The 20,494-nt window shown below is 45.7% G+C and overlaps 1 protein-coding gene across 1 annotated transcript in view; it reads right to left on the bottom strand.

The window, feature by feature from the left end:
* The window catches only part of CALN1 (calneuron 1), a 123,587-nt gene that overhangs the window by 92,482 nt on the left and 10,611 nt on the right, over positions 1-20,494 (bottom strand). The window contains exon 3 of the mRNA XM_065694926.1: positions 2,351-2,475. Within this exon, the coding sequence (XP_065550998.1) occupies positions 2,351-2,475 (125 nt within the window). The remainder of the gene's footprint in view (positions 1-2,350; positions 2,476-20,494) is intronic.

Consider the following 20,494-nt stretch of genomic DNA (forward strand, 5'->3'; position numbering starts at 1 on the left):
TAGTGACTACTGACCTAATATTACATACAATTTTCAGTGGCTAGGCTGTACTTCGGTAGCTGGCAAAGAGAAAAACATCTCCAGCTTTTTCTGCTGCTCTGGCTTTAGCAGACATGAATCAATTTGGTACCACTTCTGGGTTTACAGGTGGAAAAAAAATGGTCTGAGATTGAGCTTTTCTCTGCTAGGCTTAGAATTGGGGCATATCTTCATGGCAAAGACATAAAGCTCTCAAAAACAGGTTTTTGTAAAGTAAAAGGCTGTCAGGAAAAAAAAAGACTAAATTCTAACAAGAAGCCTGTGCTTAACAGCCGGAGAATAAATGGATGATTAGTTAAAGAGCTCTAACCATGCACGTGAAGAACGAGGGGGATACTCTGTGAACAGAGATGAATGAACTCTGCTGCTCTCCAGTTCAATAGCATGGTTATAATGGGGCACCAACAACATTAAATGGATGCAGCACTCGCATTAACAGTGACTCGGCTGCTGCCTTCTCAAAAGGCAACTCCTCTACACCACATTCATTTCATTTGCTATTAATTGAAGGAAATGATGCACAGCCTCTCAAGTACCGGTTTCTCCTTGGGGAAGGCGGGTCTGGCCGTGGGGCTGTGCTTTGCTCCCTCCAACAGCTCCTTCCCTGGAGGTGCCGGCAAGAAAGCGATGCCAAGAGGGCTTGTGAAGCTTGCAGACTGCCCTATGTGGCTGGCAACAGGGAGACGTGGGAAGGATGGAAATGAGACTGGGCTTCCTTCCCACACAGACCATTTCCATGCAAACAGCAGGGGCACAAATCAAGGACAAGTTTCCCTCATGCGCTGGGATGGCCCTGACAGTGGGTTGCAGCCCTGATGCCACTTGAATCGGCTCTTGACAGTTGCCTGCAAATCTCAAAGGCAATTGCAGCAGACATGCTCTAATCAGGGTAGGCACAGGAGAAAAACCCTTGTTCTCATTCGAAATAAACTGCAAGACTTCATCCAACATTCTCCTGTCTGCAGAGCCAACCCCTGCCATCCTGAATAGGAACGACAACTAATTTTCACCTTGCAATGTAGTTTGTCGTCTATAGGATTCACAGAAGCTAACCCAGTTCAGTTCTGCTCAAAAACATAAAACTTCAAGCAAAGCACTTGTAACCCAGTAGAAGAGCCCAGAAGATGCCTCTGATGTTCTTGTGTTCCTGGGGTCTTAACTAAGCAGCACCAAAAGCGGTTTCTCACATTTCATCTCTCACCTGAACCGCATCTTAGCATATACTCATTGGGAAGAAGAAAAGCAGTTACAAATACTCAGAAAACACTGTTTGTACTAAAGATAGGTTAATGTAACAAAAAACAAATCCCAAAGCTCTAAGTTGACAAGGCTTGAAAACTAAGGTCTGCTTTATCAAAGCACAGGTGAAAAGAGGGAGGGTGAGCAGAAATGTTGGCCTTCTGTTTTGCCAAAACACCTCCAACATGTCATTGGAGGTGCACCTTGCACCATTCTCTTGCTCATTTCCTCCTCAAATTCTCAATAGATATGATTATGATCATGGCTTGTAGTGAATGCCCACTGGGAAGCAAACCAAGAGCTTCAATTTGTTCTACAGCTCTCAAAGACCAGCTGTCAACAGTATTTACTTTAGCTTAGAAGCGCCCCTAGTGAGCCACAAATTGCCTATGAAAAAGACCTTCCCTTCACAAACCAGACTGGGAGTCTACCTGGCCTCACATCCTGTCTGCTGGGCAGAAGGGACTAGCAGCAGCTAGCTCCCAGGGAGGAAACGATGGGATCATACAGGCAGCAGATGTGGACAACCTTCCTGATAGCCTTTGCCAGCCTGAGGTCTGTGCTCCCAGTCACTGACCTTGATAAGGGAGTTTGAAAGCTCTTTCCAGCTTCTTAAGCCAGAAGCCACCTCTGTGCATCTTGTTATACTGAAGCACAGAGAGAAACCTTACTTTTGAAAGGCCACAAAGCAGATGAGAAGACCTGACAGGAAGACACATTCGGCTCTGCGGGTTCCCAGGAAAGGCTAAAGAGAGACATCTTTAGAAAAAAGATATTAGCCTAACTCTGACAGAGTTTTGCCCATAAAAAGCAGCCTTATTCTTTCAAAAAGCTGCCTTATTCCTAGGCAGAAGGACAGAATCTGAGGCTACAATCAGTCCACAGCTTTCAACATAAACATGATTAGAGCCTTTTCTTTGTCCCTGATCTGTGAGCCATCTCACTTCTGACCCGCCTTTTGCTCCTTGCTTCACAGGGAGAATACCTCGGTTATTGTATGATGACATCACACAGAAGGTGAAAACGAGCCTTTCCCCATTCCCAGCTCCCTTTGGAAAACCACAAGGCTCACCATCTAGTTCCTCCACGGAGATATTTGCTAGCTGTTCGCTGTCACTGCCAGCAGAGAGTGAGCGATTCAGGTAGTTGCCTTTGTACAACAAGCCAGCTGTTACATGGTGGAATGGCATCTTCTCCCTGTGCACAAGAGAAAGGCTTATTTTAATTACTTATTGTATTTAATTATTTTTATTATTATTTATTATATTTAATAATTTATCTTTATTTTATTTGAATAGTACAATAGCCTGCCTTGAAAGAGTAGCTGGACCAAAGCATCCTACACCAGGGAACGCACACTGAAGTTGGGTGCACGATTGATGGATTGCAGATTTTATTTAGTGCTTCAAAGACAGGGGCTAAACAAACAAACAGAAAAGCAGCAGCTTCTTCTTTATGCCAAAAAAGAATTAGCAGACATAGAACAGCAGTGCCTTAGGCCTATGAGACTCCAACACTCATACTGTAGCTTTCACCCTAAAGATTTGCTACTTGCTAAGGATTATGGAGTGCATAGGGGTCTACATTGACATGCAACTAAAAAGTCACAAGATCCAGCAGCAGGACTTTGATAGAGTCTAGACACCAGCTCTCAGACCCTGCTCTGGAGCATCTAGGTCCCTAAGATGGTTCAAATCCCCCACCCACAGCATCCTGCTGATCGAGCTGCAGGCTGCACTTCCGCTCCAGATTTCAGTGGCCCTTGTTGAAAGAAGAAAATTCACATTCGAGCTGGGCCCAAGAAAGAACATTTTCATCTCACAAATATGACAGCTAAAGAAAAATACTGCTCAATGGGAGGCTGTAGCAGAAAAGTGTTTGCAAACTTAGCAGGTATAAACACCGCAGCCTGGTGAAGGGCAACCATCTGCACAGACAAAAGTGGAAATTACTGTCAGCAGCACTTACACATTGATTTAGGATATACAAGAAAGAGGCAAGTTTGCCAAAGTCAATTGAAATATTAAGAGGAAGATTTGTCATCCCCCTGGCTGGTTTCAATCAGCGCAGCCCCATCATGGGCCTATTGCAATTTCTGCTGTACATTTCCAGCAGATATAAATCAGCAGAGTCAACAGAGCCACCCAGGCACCATCAGAAGATCTGGCCCAGGGTTTCTGCAGGGGCTGGAAGGTGGCCAGGACATGCTGGGCAGGACCATTGGGAACAGATCATTAAGATAAATTTCTATGGCAACTTTGGCAGATCTTGCTCATACCAGTGGGGGACAAAGCCCCTTGGTAACAAACTCCAAGGGCGTCCTCACTACAGCCACACTTGCTTTGCCATAAAGAGATAAGTGCCACCTACTGAATCATTCTCCAGCCAACACTACAATTACAAGGATGATCTGGCTTTTACTCAGCCATATGTTCTAACCACAGTCAATAGAAAAAAATATATACACACATATATATGCATTAATTTTGTAACAAATGCCTTCTTGCCTCACTGAGTTAGTAGAAGCTTTAATAGACTCACCAAGAGCAAACTAAGCTCAAGACACAGGAAAGCAAAGAAGAAAAGCCACGAGGTTTCTCTTGCGCTGCTTAGCATGTACCCAGAATTTCTCTTGCAGTAATTATGTAAATAAATCCTAATCGTAATTTTAAGTATTTTTATTTGGGAGCCAGTTTCTTCAGCAGCACATTAGAAATCGTAAACAAGGTTTTCTTTTTCATTAAGCCTAGCTGTAATTTCCCAGCACTTGCCGATTAATATATTTCATTCTGATATATTGCTCACTGTGACAGTGCTCTACACTAAGACAAGAACTTTACCTACCCATAGGGAGACCCATAGACAATGCCATCTTTGGTATCGCAATAAGTCCAAACAAACAGGGGGCTGGAGAGACGCTTCCAGCCCTTTGCACCATCTTCATTAGCTTCCAGTCCCACCACAGAGTACTGAGGCAACAATCGACCCATGTTTTCACCCAATAATCACACCCCCAGTGTAAAAGCAATTACGCTGATTAACCCTATCGAATAAAAAGATTTAAATCTAACACCTGCAGCAGCCCAGGCAGGGTGAGCTTGTACTGCAAATGCAGTGTGGGATGAGCCCATGAGGCTGGGGACAGCCCTGGGTGAAGGGAGCTCACCCACCATTGGAGTAGCTGCAAGCCATGGATTCAGGTGCACTAAAGCATTTCAGAAGCCACTTTCCCTGCCTTTGCTTCTATAGCCATTTTCAAAAAATGACAATGCATCTCCCTGAGGGCTAAAGTGTTTCAAATCCGTTCCCACTTGGGAGCCTGTTTTAGTACTGGGGGTGATGACCCATGATATCTGACTGTGAGAAATCCTGAATTCTACCACCTAAGAGTATTATTTTTTTTTAATTGCAATATTGTTGAACAGAAACCCTGCAGAGATTCAGGAATTCAGCAGCTCTCAGCCTGCCTCCAGTTTTAACAAGAGATGCTCAAAAATGGACCAGTAGCAGCTCCAGCACCAGATGTTCGAACAGGGATGCGCAGCTGCACTTCGGGAGCACTCAGCATCCTGTAGACAGGAGCCTGCTGTCAACACCAAGCCTGCACAGAGGCAAAAAATGGCCAAAAGGGCTAATGAAGGGTGTGGGACATAGGAGCTCACAAGGAAAAGCACCATGTTTTGCAAATCACCCTGTGTTGAAACATATAAAAAGCTTAATGGAAATATGTAGGTGCCCAGCGCCTATCTGGGAACAAGAGGTCAGTCGTAGCACAGTCAGTCTCATTTTGAATTTAGCCAAAATGTCCCTATTAGAAACATGGTAACTTTAAGCTTGCCTGTGGCTGCTCCTTCCAGTGTCAGCTGAGACCCTGGGTAAACTCACACTGGTGCTGATGGGATCCATCCCACACCCAGTGTTTGGTCAGCAGCAGACACTGATGCTGGAGTGCAGGGCATGACAGCTTTCTGTGTCTTCATCCTGTTAAACTTGAAGCAATGGGCACTCACTTCCTCCGGATGGGAATGGGGATGATGCCCCAGCACTTGCCCTGTTTTGCAGAGCTGCACAACAAGCCCCCAGGCAGGCAGCTAAGCAGTGAGCTTTGCTCTCCATCACCGAGCAGTCAAGACAGACACATTTCCCTCTGAGCAACTCACAAACTGAAAGCACTTTTCAAAGGCATAGTGGGATTTTGGAGCACTGAAATCTCCTTGAATAATATGATGAAAACATTGACATTTAACCAAAAAGCCCTCAAAGAACCCATAAACATGTGTATGGAAATGTTACCATAGTACCTTGCCAAGGTTTCAGTCTCTGTGCCAAGCTCAGCAGCAGGTTACATCCCCCGTAACGCCCGGCGCAGCAGCACTGCCAGCTCTGCTCCTTCCTTTCAGCACAACCACATTTGTGAAATTTAGAGGAGGTTTGTAAGCAATGTCAGGGATAAAAAAGCAGTTACACGATGCTCACATGTCTACACTCGCTCCGCTCTGCATTTGCCACCAGCTCCTGTCATATGTCTTTTAAAGAGGCTTTCAGACCCAATTGAAAATCTACACAATGATTACACTGGAAGGTTTAGCTTAAATATCAGTCAATGAGATGGAATCAGGATCAATTTGTATCGATCCTGGATCTCTCTTGGTAGTTACCAATTTGGAAAAGATTTCTTGCTAATCTTTCTCCTGTGTGCAGCACAAAATGACGTCCAGCAGTTGATCCTGGTGTTACAGCCTCAGGCACATAACACACACCACCAGTGGCACTGCCTGGGTGTTACACCCAGACAGTATCTTGTATTTTCTCTATGCAGGTGTAATTGGTGGATCCTGGCTGTTGCCCAACAGGTTGTGACCTGGTCTAACTGGTCCTCACCCTGGATGCTAACTGGCCCTACAGCTACTGCCCCATGGGCATCAAACAACACAGGCAGAAACGATGCTGACGGGAAAATACGTTAGGACAATTGAGATCTCTCCAAAAATCTGGCTGAGGTTGAGCAGAAGGTTCAAGATGGAAATGGAAAACATGGGAAAACATGGGAAAAAATACATAATACATGGGTGGACAAGCACACATGTGCAGTACAACAGCAGAAGCTTCATTTTCTTAGGAAACTGGGCTAAAAAACCCAACAGGAATACATAGAAAATCCATGAAGCAACCAGATGGTAGGGAAACTGGAACAGTAGCTGTAAAGTCCCCCAGCTTGCTCTAAAACCCTTTAAAAATTCATCAAATGAAGTAATGGTGTTAAAGATGCTTCTCCCTGGGCAGAGAAATGTTATAACATCCAAAACAAATAAGAACAGCGGTTTCTGAAAAAATTATCTCCTTTTCCCCAGAGCTGAAGGACTGCCATGATCTTTACAGGTAGTCTGTGTAATACCTAGCTGGATCCAAAGGGAAGAGCAAATAACGACCTAAATATCACCTGGGAAATTTCCGGGCCATTGGATCTGGCATTCTCTGGGCACGATGCATCAGTCAGGGGTCACAACCAACTTCCCAAAGAGTCTTCCCTGCTATTCTCGTACATCTTCCTTTCATTGCTGTCAATGCACTGGTCCCTTCCCTCCCTCCCAAGGAGACAGTAACGGCCTGAGTCACGTTTAGCCCATGCTCTCTGGCATGGGAGCAACACGAACAAACATGCCCATGTTTGTAGCCGATATAGTTACGGGACTACAAATCAAGAGTTTTGCTGCAGACACGTAGGTTTGGCAAAGTCCTTCATCTAGGAGAAGCTCTAAGTCACTTTGTCCCTTATCACCTGCCTTCACTGTTGCTAAAAATAACTTCAAAGATTAATTTTTTTTTAATTTACTTTGTGCAAAAACTTGGCACCTCAAATGCAATATGAACTCAAGCTCCCAAAGCGAAGTATGGATAGGCCAAAGAGTTTCATTTTGGCATGGGGAAGATGCAAAGAAAGGGAGCATCGAGAGCTCTGTAATGAGGTGTAAAGATTTGAGCTGCTGCAATAAAATGCAGAAGTCTTTGTTTAATCAGTCTCAGTTCTGGTGTGTAGAGAGACACAGGAATGAAAGTGTGCTCAGGCAGATGGCTTTTGCTATAGCTACAAAACCAATATAAGTGGGTCCTGGAAGGGTGCCTTGGGATTGAGAAAAATAAGATCTGGTGCATAGGGAGCCTTAAAAGAAAGCCCTAAAATAGATCCTCCGAGTGAGGAAAATCTTTGAGGAAATTTGTATTTTCCAACTATTGATACCAATAAATCCAAATTCCCCAAAACACATGGAAAGGCACATTTGGGCTATATATAAACTTATCTATCACAGGAAGAGAAAGACAAGAGCCTCCCTGCTCCCAGCCCGCCTCGGCAGCCTGCGCAGAGCAGTAAACACACCGGACCATTTTTGGAAGCCAAATTTCCTCAGACTGTAGTGCAAAGTCATTGGGCTGTGAGTACAAGTGAGCCCTAAACCTTCCTCTGAAAGAGTTTTTCTTTTACTTCTGGAAAATAGGAGTGCTCTCACTTTCTGGGAGCAGGGCTGGTTATCATAAGGCATTAACACACATGACTTTTCAGGACATTAATCCATCCAGATTAATACCTTTTGCAAAGATGTATGGTCTGCAACCATGAGACCTTAATGCACAGTGCACAAACACACATTTGAGATTCACTATGTATTTGCTGATGGTGATACAGGTAGAGACTAAAACCGGACACTGGGAATACTTTCAGCCCTGACCCTCCATACTGACATCTACCCTCATCCTTATCACACTGTACACAGCATTCCTGGTGTATGTGATGATTTATTGGTATAAACCTTGTTTCAGAAAATGACTAAGAAAAAGGAGATCTCCTTGCTGGTAAATACTGGGTTGGAATACTAGCAATAAAGTTCCCCATGGTAATAGAATCATAGAATAGTTAGGGTTGGAAAGGACCTCAAGATCATCTAGTTCCAACCCCCCTGCCATGGGCAGGGACACCTCACACTAAAATCAATGGGGGAAACAGTTTTAAAACCCTTAGACCATTTTCAGCATTTAAGGATGCAAGATGGAAAAGAGTCCTCTGAAATATAGAAAACAAGATCTGAGTGACAAGTCTAATGGATATAGTGCCACAGAGGCACTTCATGAGAGACAGACTTCCTGGTTCGAGGACTACAAAGCGATAGGAGCTTCAGATGGTTTTGTGCTTTCTTTTTTCCCCACCTTCTCCAGAAAACTTGAAATTAAAAAGGGGAAGGTCACTTGAAAAGACATCACATCGCTAAACAACTGATGCTTCATGGCTGCTTCTGAATTCTGCGTGGCAGAAAAGAAGAGCTGCGGATGTCAGGTCAAGTACAAAATATACACGTTTTTCTCTGAAAGCTGAACATGTGAGAACACAGTAGGACAATTTAAAACCATAGTTGCTGTTTGGGGTTTTTTAACTATGGCCCAAGCTGATCCTCGGCTTAAACTGCCTGGAGGAGACGACTGCAAGGACTTGATAGCTCTGTATCTCCTTGGCAAGCACATCACACTCTAAAGGGATAAAGACCCCTTTCCATTCCTATATGGGCTTAAACCTGCATAACTAAAGACCAGTCATTCATAAAGGCTCACCAGCATTTCATCCATTCACCCAAGCTCCTCTTAGCCCCCAAACTCATCTTTGTCTTTTGCAGCCAGCAATCCTTAGCTTTTTTGCTACCCTCGCCCACTTTCTGCCACTGAGCCACTTTCTGCTACTGCTGCCCCCAGCCTCTGCTGCCCCAGGAGTTAAGTTTAGTCAGGGTTAGTAAAACTTTCCCATCTTCACCTGAACCACAGTTGGTTTGAAAGCTTCTGAGCTTATATTAAAAGCTAAAAGTCAGCAACAAAACAAAAATCTCTGAATTTTCCTCTCTTCCCCCTTCAAGAATTCATCTGGAAAGATGAAATGGAGCTTTTATCCCTGGGGAAGCTGCAGCATGCATGCACCAGCCTACTGTTCCCTTCTATGGGTTCAGCTTCTCTAGAAGACAACAGGACCCATAGCGTGCATCATCCAGGGGCTTCCAAGAAAAGACTGATGACATGGCAAAAGTTTATGGGAGAAAAACAATGCAGGCTACTAAAAAGCTCTAAAACCTCCAGGCAAAGGGCTTCTGTGGCTGGAAGCTGAAGGCTATAAACATACAAATTAGAAATTAAACAAGAATTTTTAATGGCAAAGGTGATTAACCATTGGAACAAACTACCAGAATTACTACCTTGCTGTCTCCCAGACAAGACCAGATGCCTTACTGGAAGACACGCTTTAGCGAGTGCAAGCTACCAAGCTCGGTATTGGAGTTAACAGGGTGAAATCTAATGGCTTGTGATACATTGGTCTCCAGATTAGATGCTCTGACACTCCTCCAGGGCCCTAAAATCCAGGAGTCTGTGAAGGCACTCTGAGGGGTTGAGCAGCATCAATGCCAAGATGATGCCAACTGCAGCTGGTAGACCTGCCTGCTCCTCAGCACTGTCCTAGGCACCTTCCACCTCACCACCATTTTTCCCTTTCCAAAACTGCCCAGTTAATACTGCCAAGGGGAGAAATGACCACCCTGTGCCTACCCCAGGGATGCCTTGCCAGCATGTAGCAGGGACTTCTGCCCTCACCCATGCATTCGGCTTCCCCATCACTCAGGAGATGGAGGTACGGACAAAGTCAACATGAAGCACTTTTAGCTGAGCACGCATGGCAAGTCAGTGGTGCCAGAGAGGTTTTGTACCATCACCCACATCTGCTCAGACAATTGCACCAACAAAACCATCAGATTTTTTCTGGAACACCCAGCTCATTTTTTTCCAAGTAGATGAACACAAGAAGATAATAGAGATCTAAGTGATAGAGCATAGAGTAACAAGGTCCTTGTTGACGGTAAGAAAGAAGTACCACAGGCACGTTAGCTGAGATGAAGAGAATGTCAAAACAGTGAGGAAGTGTCCCCTGTGTCCCTATAATGCATTTTCAACACATTTCCCTGCTCTGTTCAACCATTTCCTTCTCCACTCACAACTGTTGAGGGCTTGCTTATTGACAGTGTTTTGAGGACAGTTTTCTGAGCATGCTTCTGTTCATCTAATCATGTCCAGTTGCCTTCAATTCACAGGCATAAATCAGACATGAAGATGTTATTAGCAGATTCCTGGCACCCCCAGCACACTGAGCAAGCATCCTATTTAAGAAAACAATATACAATGGATTATTCATAACAGACCAAGTGCGTCACAAATGAGTAATTATAAACATGAAATATATCAATAATGACAATTTTTTTTACAGCAAAGTAACACGCTGCAAATAGCCTGTTGGTTGATTATGTATTATTAATGAAATGCTAAAACATTTAAGATTTTTAACAGGACAGTTAATTACTCCCAATAAATATGACTTATGCCAGGCCTCTTCTTTAAAGGAGGCTTTTGGACATCTGGTGAGGGTTATTTTTTAAAAGCAATAGCTGATGGTTCCGACAGAAAGTTCCCAGGAGCTATGAGGACTGGAGCCATCAGCACACATAAATGAGCAAGAAGGAAATTAAAGAGGCAAGGGTAACCCAAACACTGGAATAATCGTATAGATTAAGGTGGATCATAGTGCAAGATTCAAACCATGATACACTACAAGCATTTTCCCACTGCCAACATTCAGGGCTATTAGTTTCCTTGAGAAAGTGTCTTCACAAACTAACTACGGCCCAGCTTTAAAAGAGGATCCAAATCTAAAAACAGAATCCCAGTTTACTTGCCTGGAGAGGGTCAACTGACCCAAATGAAGACCTGCCCCAACAAGAAGTTTCCAGAACCACCAGGCTGATTACTGTTAACTGCTATTAAGCCAGGAATGGGCTATGGTGAAAAAGGGTTCAGAGACTGTTTTGTTCATGGCACCACTTCATGCAGATAACTGGAAGCATCAGCTGCAGGATGCGCAGGACTTGTAACACTACTGCCAAAGGTGGCCAGGGCATCCGTGAAATGGTGCATTGCCCACACAGAGCAGCTGTTTAACACCAACCACTACCCTATATTGATGCTTATAGGAGCTATATAGGTAGATCCCAAACCTGCAATGACATCTATGCATGCACAGAAGTCAGCGGGAATGGAACTTCTTCAAAAGGTAAGCCCTGGAGCTCCAATGCTGCAAAGCTCTGAAGCACACCCTGGGCTCAGGAGGATCTGAGCACATGCTAGAGCACCTCATCATCCAAGACCTTAATTCACAATAAACCAGGTACTATCAGAGAGAGCTGAGCTGCCTTGAGAAAGCCTGCACTTCTTCCTTTATGAGCTACTGGTCTTTGGAAGATTATAGTAAAGCTGTTCCAAGAAACCAAAATGATCATTTCCTGCTGGAGCTCAGTATTTAGCTCTTGGGGTGGCACAAATTACAGCATCCTTATTTTTATTTCAGTATTTATTTGAAGGGAATGTACAACAGAAATCTGATGCTGGCTGTATTTTAAACCCACGAGCACTCTGTAAACAAGTTAGACCCAGAGAGATTTGCATGTTTCTTCTTGAAACATAAGGAGAAGCAGCGAGACTGAATAATTGAAAACAGTTATGGAGACTTCATTTTCTTGTTTTTCCTGGGATTTGCTCTTGGGCTGGCTACTCCCAACTTTAATACCTGGCAGGGGTGATCAACTATTTGGAATCTCATTTACATTATAGTTGATACGTCGACAGCTTTCCATGGGGAAATCACTGCCCCGGCAGAGGTCAACAATTTGCAGGAAAAAAGGGTAGAGAGGACATTTTTCTTAAAGTGCAGCTTTTAAAAGGGGTCAGAGCAGAATACTTAAGATCAAGGATGAATACATAAATATATCTCAAAGAACACATTACTGTGACATCTTTGGTAGCCTCTGGATATGTCCTCAAACCCTTTGAAAACCATGACAATTAGTGGCACAAACTTGTCTGGGTCTTCAAATACATGACTATGGAGCACACTTCCCTTGCGGGGGTGGCGCACAGCAATCATGGGAGGCAACGGCGGAATTCCAGTTATCTTCACTGGGACAGGTTGCAAGCACCAGCAGTGCTCATCCAAGCCAATGGGCTTAGCTGTTTGCTTAGCTGTTTGCCTAAGGCTTTGCAGGACTGGGTAACCCTTCAAACTGATGGTCGTATCTATGCAAACAGCTACGGTCCTGCAAACAGAGGAGAATGAAGAAAACCTCATTGAGGTGGATCAGTCCTGGTGTAGGCAACAAGCTCACTGCAACTCATTAACTTCAGCGAGGCTCTGCCTTACTGACCTCTTTGCAGAATCAAGCCCCTGGCAGGAGCGAGTATAAAATGCAATGAGAATTTAGGTTAGGAAGGAATAAAGCCAAACTGGAATTTGTGCAGAGTATCAGTGGATGCTGTTCCTTCAACTGAACAAGCTTCCAGCTTCTCGGGTTGCTCACGTTACTGTTTAACGTGCCAGCATCAAGGATAAAAAGATCCTGAGGAAACTATTTGCACACAGCAGCTCTCTGCAAGCACACATGCCCACCACAATGTCACCTGTGCCATCCCAGGCACTTGGGATCCCCCACGACACAGAGTGACTGCAGGCAAAGCAGCCACATTTTGACCCTTGCTGCGTTTACAAATAGCCAAAACCCTCCTGCAGACACCACAGGGAAGAACTTCAATAAACACACAGGCTGATGAAGGAAATACAGAAGGGTGAGGAAATGGACATCTTAACCCCAAAACAGCACCTCCAGCAATGTCTCCCCAGTGCTGCTGGGTACCAGTGCAGTGCTGGTGGTTCAGACACAAACACAGCAGCACCCGTGCCTTGACACCCCACTTTGCCTACACCCCTGGAGGTTGGCTGAGATGCCAGCACAGCAGGGTATGGTCACAGGCAACAAACAGTGTGGATCCAAGACCTCTATCCAGGTTAAATGGCTTAATAATGCATGAAAAAAGGAGGTATATGCTGCCTGAAATCTTCATCTACGAAAAGACCTAATGACAGCATGCAGTGCAGATGTTCAAGGTTTTCTTTTATCATGCTGTAAAAATGTATATACAATTATGCCCAGTAAGCCTCCACAAGCAGACATAAAGTTCAAGGAACAAGAGGGCATCTTTATAACCACCCACTGAATTGCTATACATTTTGTGTCCTGCCCATGGACTTCAGGTTCAACAGACTAAATCCGCACTGTGGCTTTAATTACCACTTGCTTAATGTCTTTATTCTGAGAAATATTTTCACATTTTCATGCTTTTATCAAAGTAGACTGTGTTTAATTAGAAGCAGACCTATAAAGCAGTTTGTTTCTATTGCCCTTTTCTCATGATAGCCCAAGTACTATTGCATAATACCCAGTATTTACTTTAGTTTCTTGCTTACACTTTTAACACTCATAGGTTAAAAATACAGTTAAAGGCTACCCAGTCTTGCAAAGCTTCTCCATGCCTATCAGTTCCCCAGTTAACAGCTGAGCTAACTAATATATCTTTAGCTGTGGAGTGTATAAAACTGACTTGGTATTGGTTACAGGACTCAAAAATCATTTCACTTTACCTTAGTAAGCCACCTGGCTAAAATAAATGCTCCCAGATCTATTCAGTATTCCCAGCATATTGTGAATAGGCTCTGCCTGTTTCATTTCACATTGCTTAATAGATTGCCTGGCATATTTCATGCTGAATCAATAAAGCTATATGTGCACAAATCGACCAAAATTATGTTTGTTGGTATTGCTAATATAAGTAGCTTCTCAATGGGTATTTTGTTCAGTTTACGGTAACTCTGGAAGAAAAGACATGCAGAGTACTACCACCTTGCTACTGGTCAAGGAATGATTTTTGCTTAGAAATTAGGCCATTTCAAGAGAAATGAAAAGAGAGGACTTGCATTGCATTGTAACTTACAGGGGAAGGTTTTCTGGAGGCTGTGGGAGATGCGTGGGACCAGCCATTTACAGGTACCAAGCCTGGACTGGGATTTAGTCTGTTGAAGGAAAGCCTGGACAAGTGGCCACAAAAACGTTGTTTATATATCCATCTATATTTATACATACCCATATATTATGATATTATAGGAACACGCTGCATCAGCATAATCCTCAAGCACATTATGGCTGGATAAAAACTGCATGATAATGAAGTCAGGGAGAGTGTGAGTACGGAGAGAGTAGGTACGGCCCTGCTCCCTGCACAGCTGAGACAGGAAAGGATGGGGATTTTGGTTAAATTATCACCTGGGCAAACTATTTCACATTAAATGTTATTCTTTCTCTCCGCAAGCTAAGTTTCTCCCTAGGATTCACTAGCAGGGAGATGCTTGCACAGTGGGTTTGCTGACTGATGAACTCCATCAGTTTGTAGGATCAGGCCAGGGCCTGATCCTGCCCCATTGAAAAGTTAATGAAAGGTGTTGTGAGAACCAGGCAAGGTCTACACATCACCAAAGAGCACAGCACCAGAAGCCAGCTCCTGCAGGACGAGCCCTCCACCACCTTCCCCATCTGTCACTGGCCAACTGGGATTCTGACTGGTGATACACAAACTGCCTCTCCAGAGCCAGGGCAAAGCATTTATCTACGGGTACAGTGCAGAGGGGATTTATCTACAGGTACAATGCAGACTCTAGGGAAACAGTTAAGCATCCACAAAGACTCCAAAAACTGAAAAGATCAAGCATCCCCTATCAAACCCTTCCCAGAAACAAACATGCATGCCAGTGGGGAAAGGACGCATGCAAAGACCCTTTCCCTCCACAAAAGAAGCCAGCTGGAATATTTCTTGCATAAGAAAATGGCATTGGGAGCTCTTACCTGGTAAAATTTGTATTCCCAGCTACCAGCACCCCTACAGCACCAGGCTCTCATGGGGCATCACGCGAGGGTGCAACAGCGGATTGGTGCAGATCATGGAAGTTTACAGCCAGAAGCAAAGAAAAACCAAAAACCAAACACAAAACAAAACAAAAAATCCCCCAAAAGCCACAACATGACCCAAATGATATCCCTGCAATGGTTGTCTCGTTACAAACAAGATGAGATGAAGGAGGGGTTTTTTACTTGCTCTGAGGCATCATATGGAGCTTAATCACAGGCAGTTACGTATATGGTTCTTTTGGCCTTCAATCAAGAGTGTCATTTCGGTGGCAGCTGCCTACGTGATGTAAGCCACCTGGGTGATCCAGTCCTTTGCCAATCACGGCCTTGTACAGCTATTTTACAGCTGAACAATGGGGAAATTTGATTTCCCAGGCAATGAGGAGATCCTCTTGTAGTCCAGCAAGCACATTGAGTGAGACAGGATCGCGCACCTCTCCTCCAGTGGAGTTACAGGCAACCACAGCCTGGGCAGACCTCAGCAAGCAGCTCCCTCAGCTGATCTCGTCCTGCTATCATTTCCCAACGGAGCCCGTCTGTATCCTGATGACTTTCAACACACTCCAAAAGCCACCGAGAGCCGAGAACAAGCTTGCAAGCACAGCGTGACAAGCTTGCAAGAACAGAGCGACACAGTGCAGCGTGGACTAAGGGGGATGCAGCTGCTACATGGAAAACAGTCAAACTTGGTGGGTGGAAAAGGTCTGAGCTGCTGGTGAGTAACAGGAGAAGCAGCTCACACTCAGGACACCAGCAAAGCATGGCAGCTCAGCCTTCCTTAATGAATTCCTTTTGCTGCTCAAGTGGGGAAATCAGGAGGCAATCACTGCAAATCATGTATTAAATCTGGTGATTGAAATTATATCGGAAATAAAACGAGGCTTGGCTGAATACATTAAAGCTATTAGCAGGCATCTGGGTGACAGGCAGGGCTCTCTTTGGGAGCCTTTTGGTTGCCGACAGCGGCATCAGGAGGTGTTTGGGGCCAGATTCCTCTGTCGGGTACGATTTTGACAGATTCATTAAGACCCATTTCTTCAAACAGATGGCGGATGCTCCCTCTGCTCTGGGATCTTCACTCTTATCTAACTCCACAAGAGCAGGACACCGCATAGATACGAGCACTCATTACATCACCCACGGTATGGACAAGGCAAGAGGCCCAGAAATGAAGAAAAAGAGGGGGTTTTTGGCAATAAAAAGTGATGTTATGTTGCTCCATGGCAACTTGCCTTTCCCTCTTCACAAACATGCGTGGGGATCAAACACCAAAAAGGGGGGGGGGGGGAGGGAAGTGGGAGAAAAACACCCGTGAACAAACCATACACACGGAGGGATGGGGTACCGAGGGATGGCTGGAGGGGAAGCGCATCCACACCCGCAGATCCCCCCCTCACCCCAAACGCCATCCCCGAACCGCGCTGCACCCCGCTGGGGACCGCCCCGTCTGAGCCAGGCGGTGGGGCTGGGGGAGCCCACGCTGTGGCCAACAGGTCGGTCACCCGTGGAGCACCGGTTGCCCCCCACCCGGGGACCGCGTGGAGCAACTGCTGCTCCCCATGCTTCGCTGTGGGTTCTCCCCGCCTCCTCCACTCACCTCTCCACCAGCCGGCTCCTCCGCCACAGGTTTGCTCGGCTCCTCTTCCCCCCCCCAGCCCCCCACCCCCCTTCCTCTAGATCGCTCCTGACCGAGTTATTCAGAGGAGGATGGAGGAAGGAGGCAGAGAAAGAGAGATTCGAGAGGGGGGTGGGGGGGGGGGTTAAATGAAATAAATACAATAAAATTAAATTAAAAATGGGATGGAAATAGGTAGTGCTGAAGGCTAATGCCGAGCGCGGGGCGGCGCGCTGCGGCTCAGCCCCCCCATGGCCCCGCCGAGCCCCTCCGCGCCGCCCCGCGCTCCCCCCCGGCAGCCCCGGCCAGGGCGGCGGCGCAGCGCCCGCCCGGGGAACACCCCCCTCCGCCGCGGCCCACCTTGCGGCAGGCCCCCGCTAACCCCTTCCTGGCCGGCACCTCCGTGCTTCGTCCATTTCCACCCCTCCACGAAACCCACGAGGGATGCGGAGTGCAAGGGACCAGCTGCCCCATCCATCCCTCCAACCATGCCTCACTCCTGTCCTTCACCACCTCCCACCTTTCCTCCCTCCCAGAGCTGGCAGGAAAAGACCACAACCCCTAGTATTCCACAACCCCTGTTACTCCACAATCCCTATTAGTCCACCAACCCTTTCAGTCTACAACCCCAATTACTCCACCAACCACAAATGTTCACAGAATCACCCATATGGGGCTGAGCCCCTTAGAAAGCTGGCTGCCTGAATGCTCTCCAAGTCTCTTTTAAGCACGTGTGTGTGTTTAAGCTGTTTTTTTCTGGAGTTTTTTAGAAATGAAGAAACCATGTCTGCACATCTCTCCTGTGCACACAGAGGTGTGCGTCTGAACCTCGTGTCCCGGTTCAGGCAGCCTGCCTGACCTGCTCTCTGATGCTGAGGATGGCAGAGGAGCAGGACAAGTGGCTCCAAACCACAGATGCTGGCAGCCCTAGGGGAGTCCTGACTTCTCCGTAGTCAAAGAGCAAGTACTTGAAGGAGTGCACTCCTCCCGGCTTGCTGAACATCTTCTTAGGCTTCTCAGCTGAACTAAAACTACCGCCACAGAGCACTTGGGAGGTACCTTTCCTGACCATAGTCATCACCAGAGCTTGGTGGAGCTGGTTTGCATTTCCGGCTCCCTCTCTGAAGGCACCAGAAGCGCTGCCCAACATGGGCAAATCCACTGTAACAGCCATACCTGAGGGAAGCTGGACTGGGTGCTTACAGTGGGTGAAATTTGGATAAAGACAGCTTAGGCTAAATACATAAAGGATGTTCTCACAGTGAAAACAGTTGACTATAGAAGAGTCTCTGATGGGAACCAAACACTCAACTAAAATTGCCTTGCTTGAATCTGGAAGACAGCCTGGATAGCCACCCAGCATCTACAGCAACACTCCCACAATCATGTAAGGACTGAACAAAACCTTCAGAATAAGCATCGATTTTATGGCTCAAAGGTGTTTAATTCACATCCTGCCTGTGCTGTACTTTTCTGATGGAAAATGCTTCCCCTTTCCTTCCTTTCAGCCTCATAGGGGTTGGAACTGGAGGAGCTTTAAGGTCCCTTCCAACACAAACCAGCCTGCGATTCTCATTTCTTACTAATTCCTAAATATATCCAGAATATCTCCAAGCTTGTGTCTGCATAAATAAGACCAGTCAGTGGCCCTTTCCTCTTGTTCATTGTTAAAATGCAGAGCTGATCACAGCAAGCCCTGTTATAAGATGTCCCTGGTGGGGTGGTGATGGAGGGCGTGCCTTCTGTGAGACCACCTCAGTAATCAGCACACAGACTGCCGCATCAGGCTCCTGAAAATGATACGGTGAGAGACAATATAATACTAAGGTGACAAAGTAATGCACTGAGAAATTATGCCAGGCAGGGCAGGTTGTTGTCAGAGACCTGCCTGGCTGCCTGTTGGGGACCGATGCTAGTTGTCACTGTCAGCACTGAGCTGTCACTCTAATAACAAGTGGTTTATCGCTTGATGTAATAGGCTACCAAGCTGTTGTACACCAGTCACACTGATTACATGCGGGTACCACCCAGCTCACAGGAAGATGCTCAGCAAACCCACAGCTGCGTGGGTCTCAGTTTCATTTCAGGTGCCTTTTTTGAGACTAAGGAAAGCAGCGGCCAAAGCATCAGGTGAGCACATGGCAAATATAGCATCAATAAACACATCATCCAAGGGGAGGCAGGGTGACCCAGTGTGTGATTTAGAAGAGGCCTGTGTCTTAAAAATATCCCTCATAATATCTAGATGTAAGGCCTGTAGGGTCAAACTTAGAGATAAAAAAGTCTATTGAAATTAAACAGTTTTGCTTGGTTAGGGGTGACCCACTGTAATTAAAACTCAGATGGATCTGTAAGGACACAGACGAGAGGAGGGTCTGCAATTATCTCACACAGTGTCAGGGAGGGGGTTTCTAACCAGTCCAATTTTAAATGTCCTGAGAAATACACATTCACCCACTCCAGGGGGAGGGCTCAGTAACACTTCACAGTCTAATAGGTCTCACGAGTGGGATAAGTTTTTCAACTTTCAGCCTACTTTTTTATACTGCTTAATTTCCTCCCATTATTTCTGATGAAACACTTTGTGGAAGGCATACAATTGCTCCCTAGCCTGGATTTTCATGTTTTAATGATGGTTAATTATTCCAGGAGAAACTTTTATTTTTACTTTTTATTCATCTTGCTTTTGCACTGGATGCTTTACCCTGAAGTTTAATTAGCGCATTTCAGACCTAAAGATCCAGATTAAATCACTGCTGAGCAAGCTCTGCTCCAGAATTTATGATCACTGTGCACAGCCTTTAGTGTACCTGCCAATGCAGGCAACTGAGTAATCAATCGATGGGTTATTTGGGAAAGGAGCGAGCCAGGCAGCTACTGCAGCCTGGCCTGGTGGTGTTGCTCTTCCTTTCCCTGCCACAGCAAGGAAGAGAAGGATGAAGGTGATGATGATGATGGGTAGAAAGGGGCAGCCCTCCACCTCTTTCAAACCCCAGTGTGGGTATTGCACACCCTGAAAGCAGGTCTGGGGTGCAACAGCACTTGCAGATTCTCATCTCCAGCCCTACCATCTGCTTGAATCCAAGGTTTCATTTCAGCCTATTAGAGAGATTGGGGCTGGCTGCAAACATCAGATGTAGGCATAGGTTTGGCACCAGTCCATCTCCTTTCCTGCTGCCTCAAACACCAAGATTTTTGATTCCAGCTCATCTGCAAATGCTGAAAAAGATTCATTTTTGCAACAGAGTCCACTCTGGTGGAGCTCATCATGAAAGGAGACCTTAAAGGAGTTAAAAATACCAAAACAACCCGAAAACTCTTTTTAATCACATTATCTCAAACAAACTAAAGCTATAGACAAATGTGATTACACCCACAAAAACCTGCTTGCTCCCATCCAAGAGTCCAAATACCTGTGGCTTAACCAGGGCCAGAATGTGTTGAGGTGGACGTGCACTTACACTCTTCCCTACCTGACATCCAGAAAGCTCATGCAAGGGGGATATGTCGTCCCCCCCAAAAAATCAACAGAAATGCCCATGTGGGAGAGAAAAGCACCTCCTGTTCATGCCGCTGAGCAGACTGGCTTCATTCCTTTTATTTATACAGAGCAGCTCTGGCACACTCTGTAATAAAAACGGATAAGGTTTCAAGCCCTTCACTAGCCCACAAAAATAAGCTGACTCTCTGCACAGGCACCGCAGGGCAAACAGCCCCAAACTTAACCCAGAAGCCT

This window comes from Lathamus discolor, chromosome 14 (genome assembly GCF_037157495.1).
Source record: "Lathamus discolor isolate bLatDis1 chromosome 14, bLatDis1.hap1, whole genome shotgun sequence".
In the NCBI taxonomy this organism is placed as follows: Eukaryota; Metazoa; Chordata; class Aves; order Psittaciformes; family Psittacidae; genus Lathamus; species Lathamus discolor.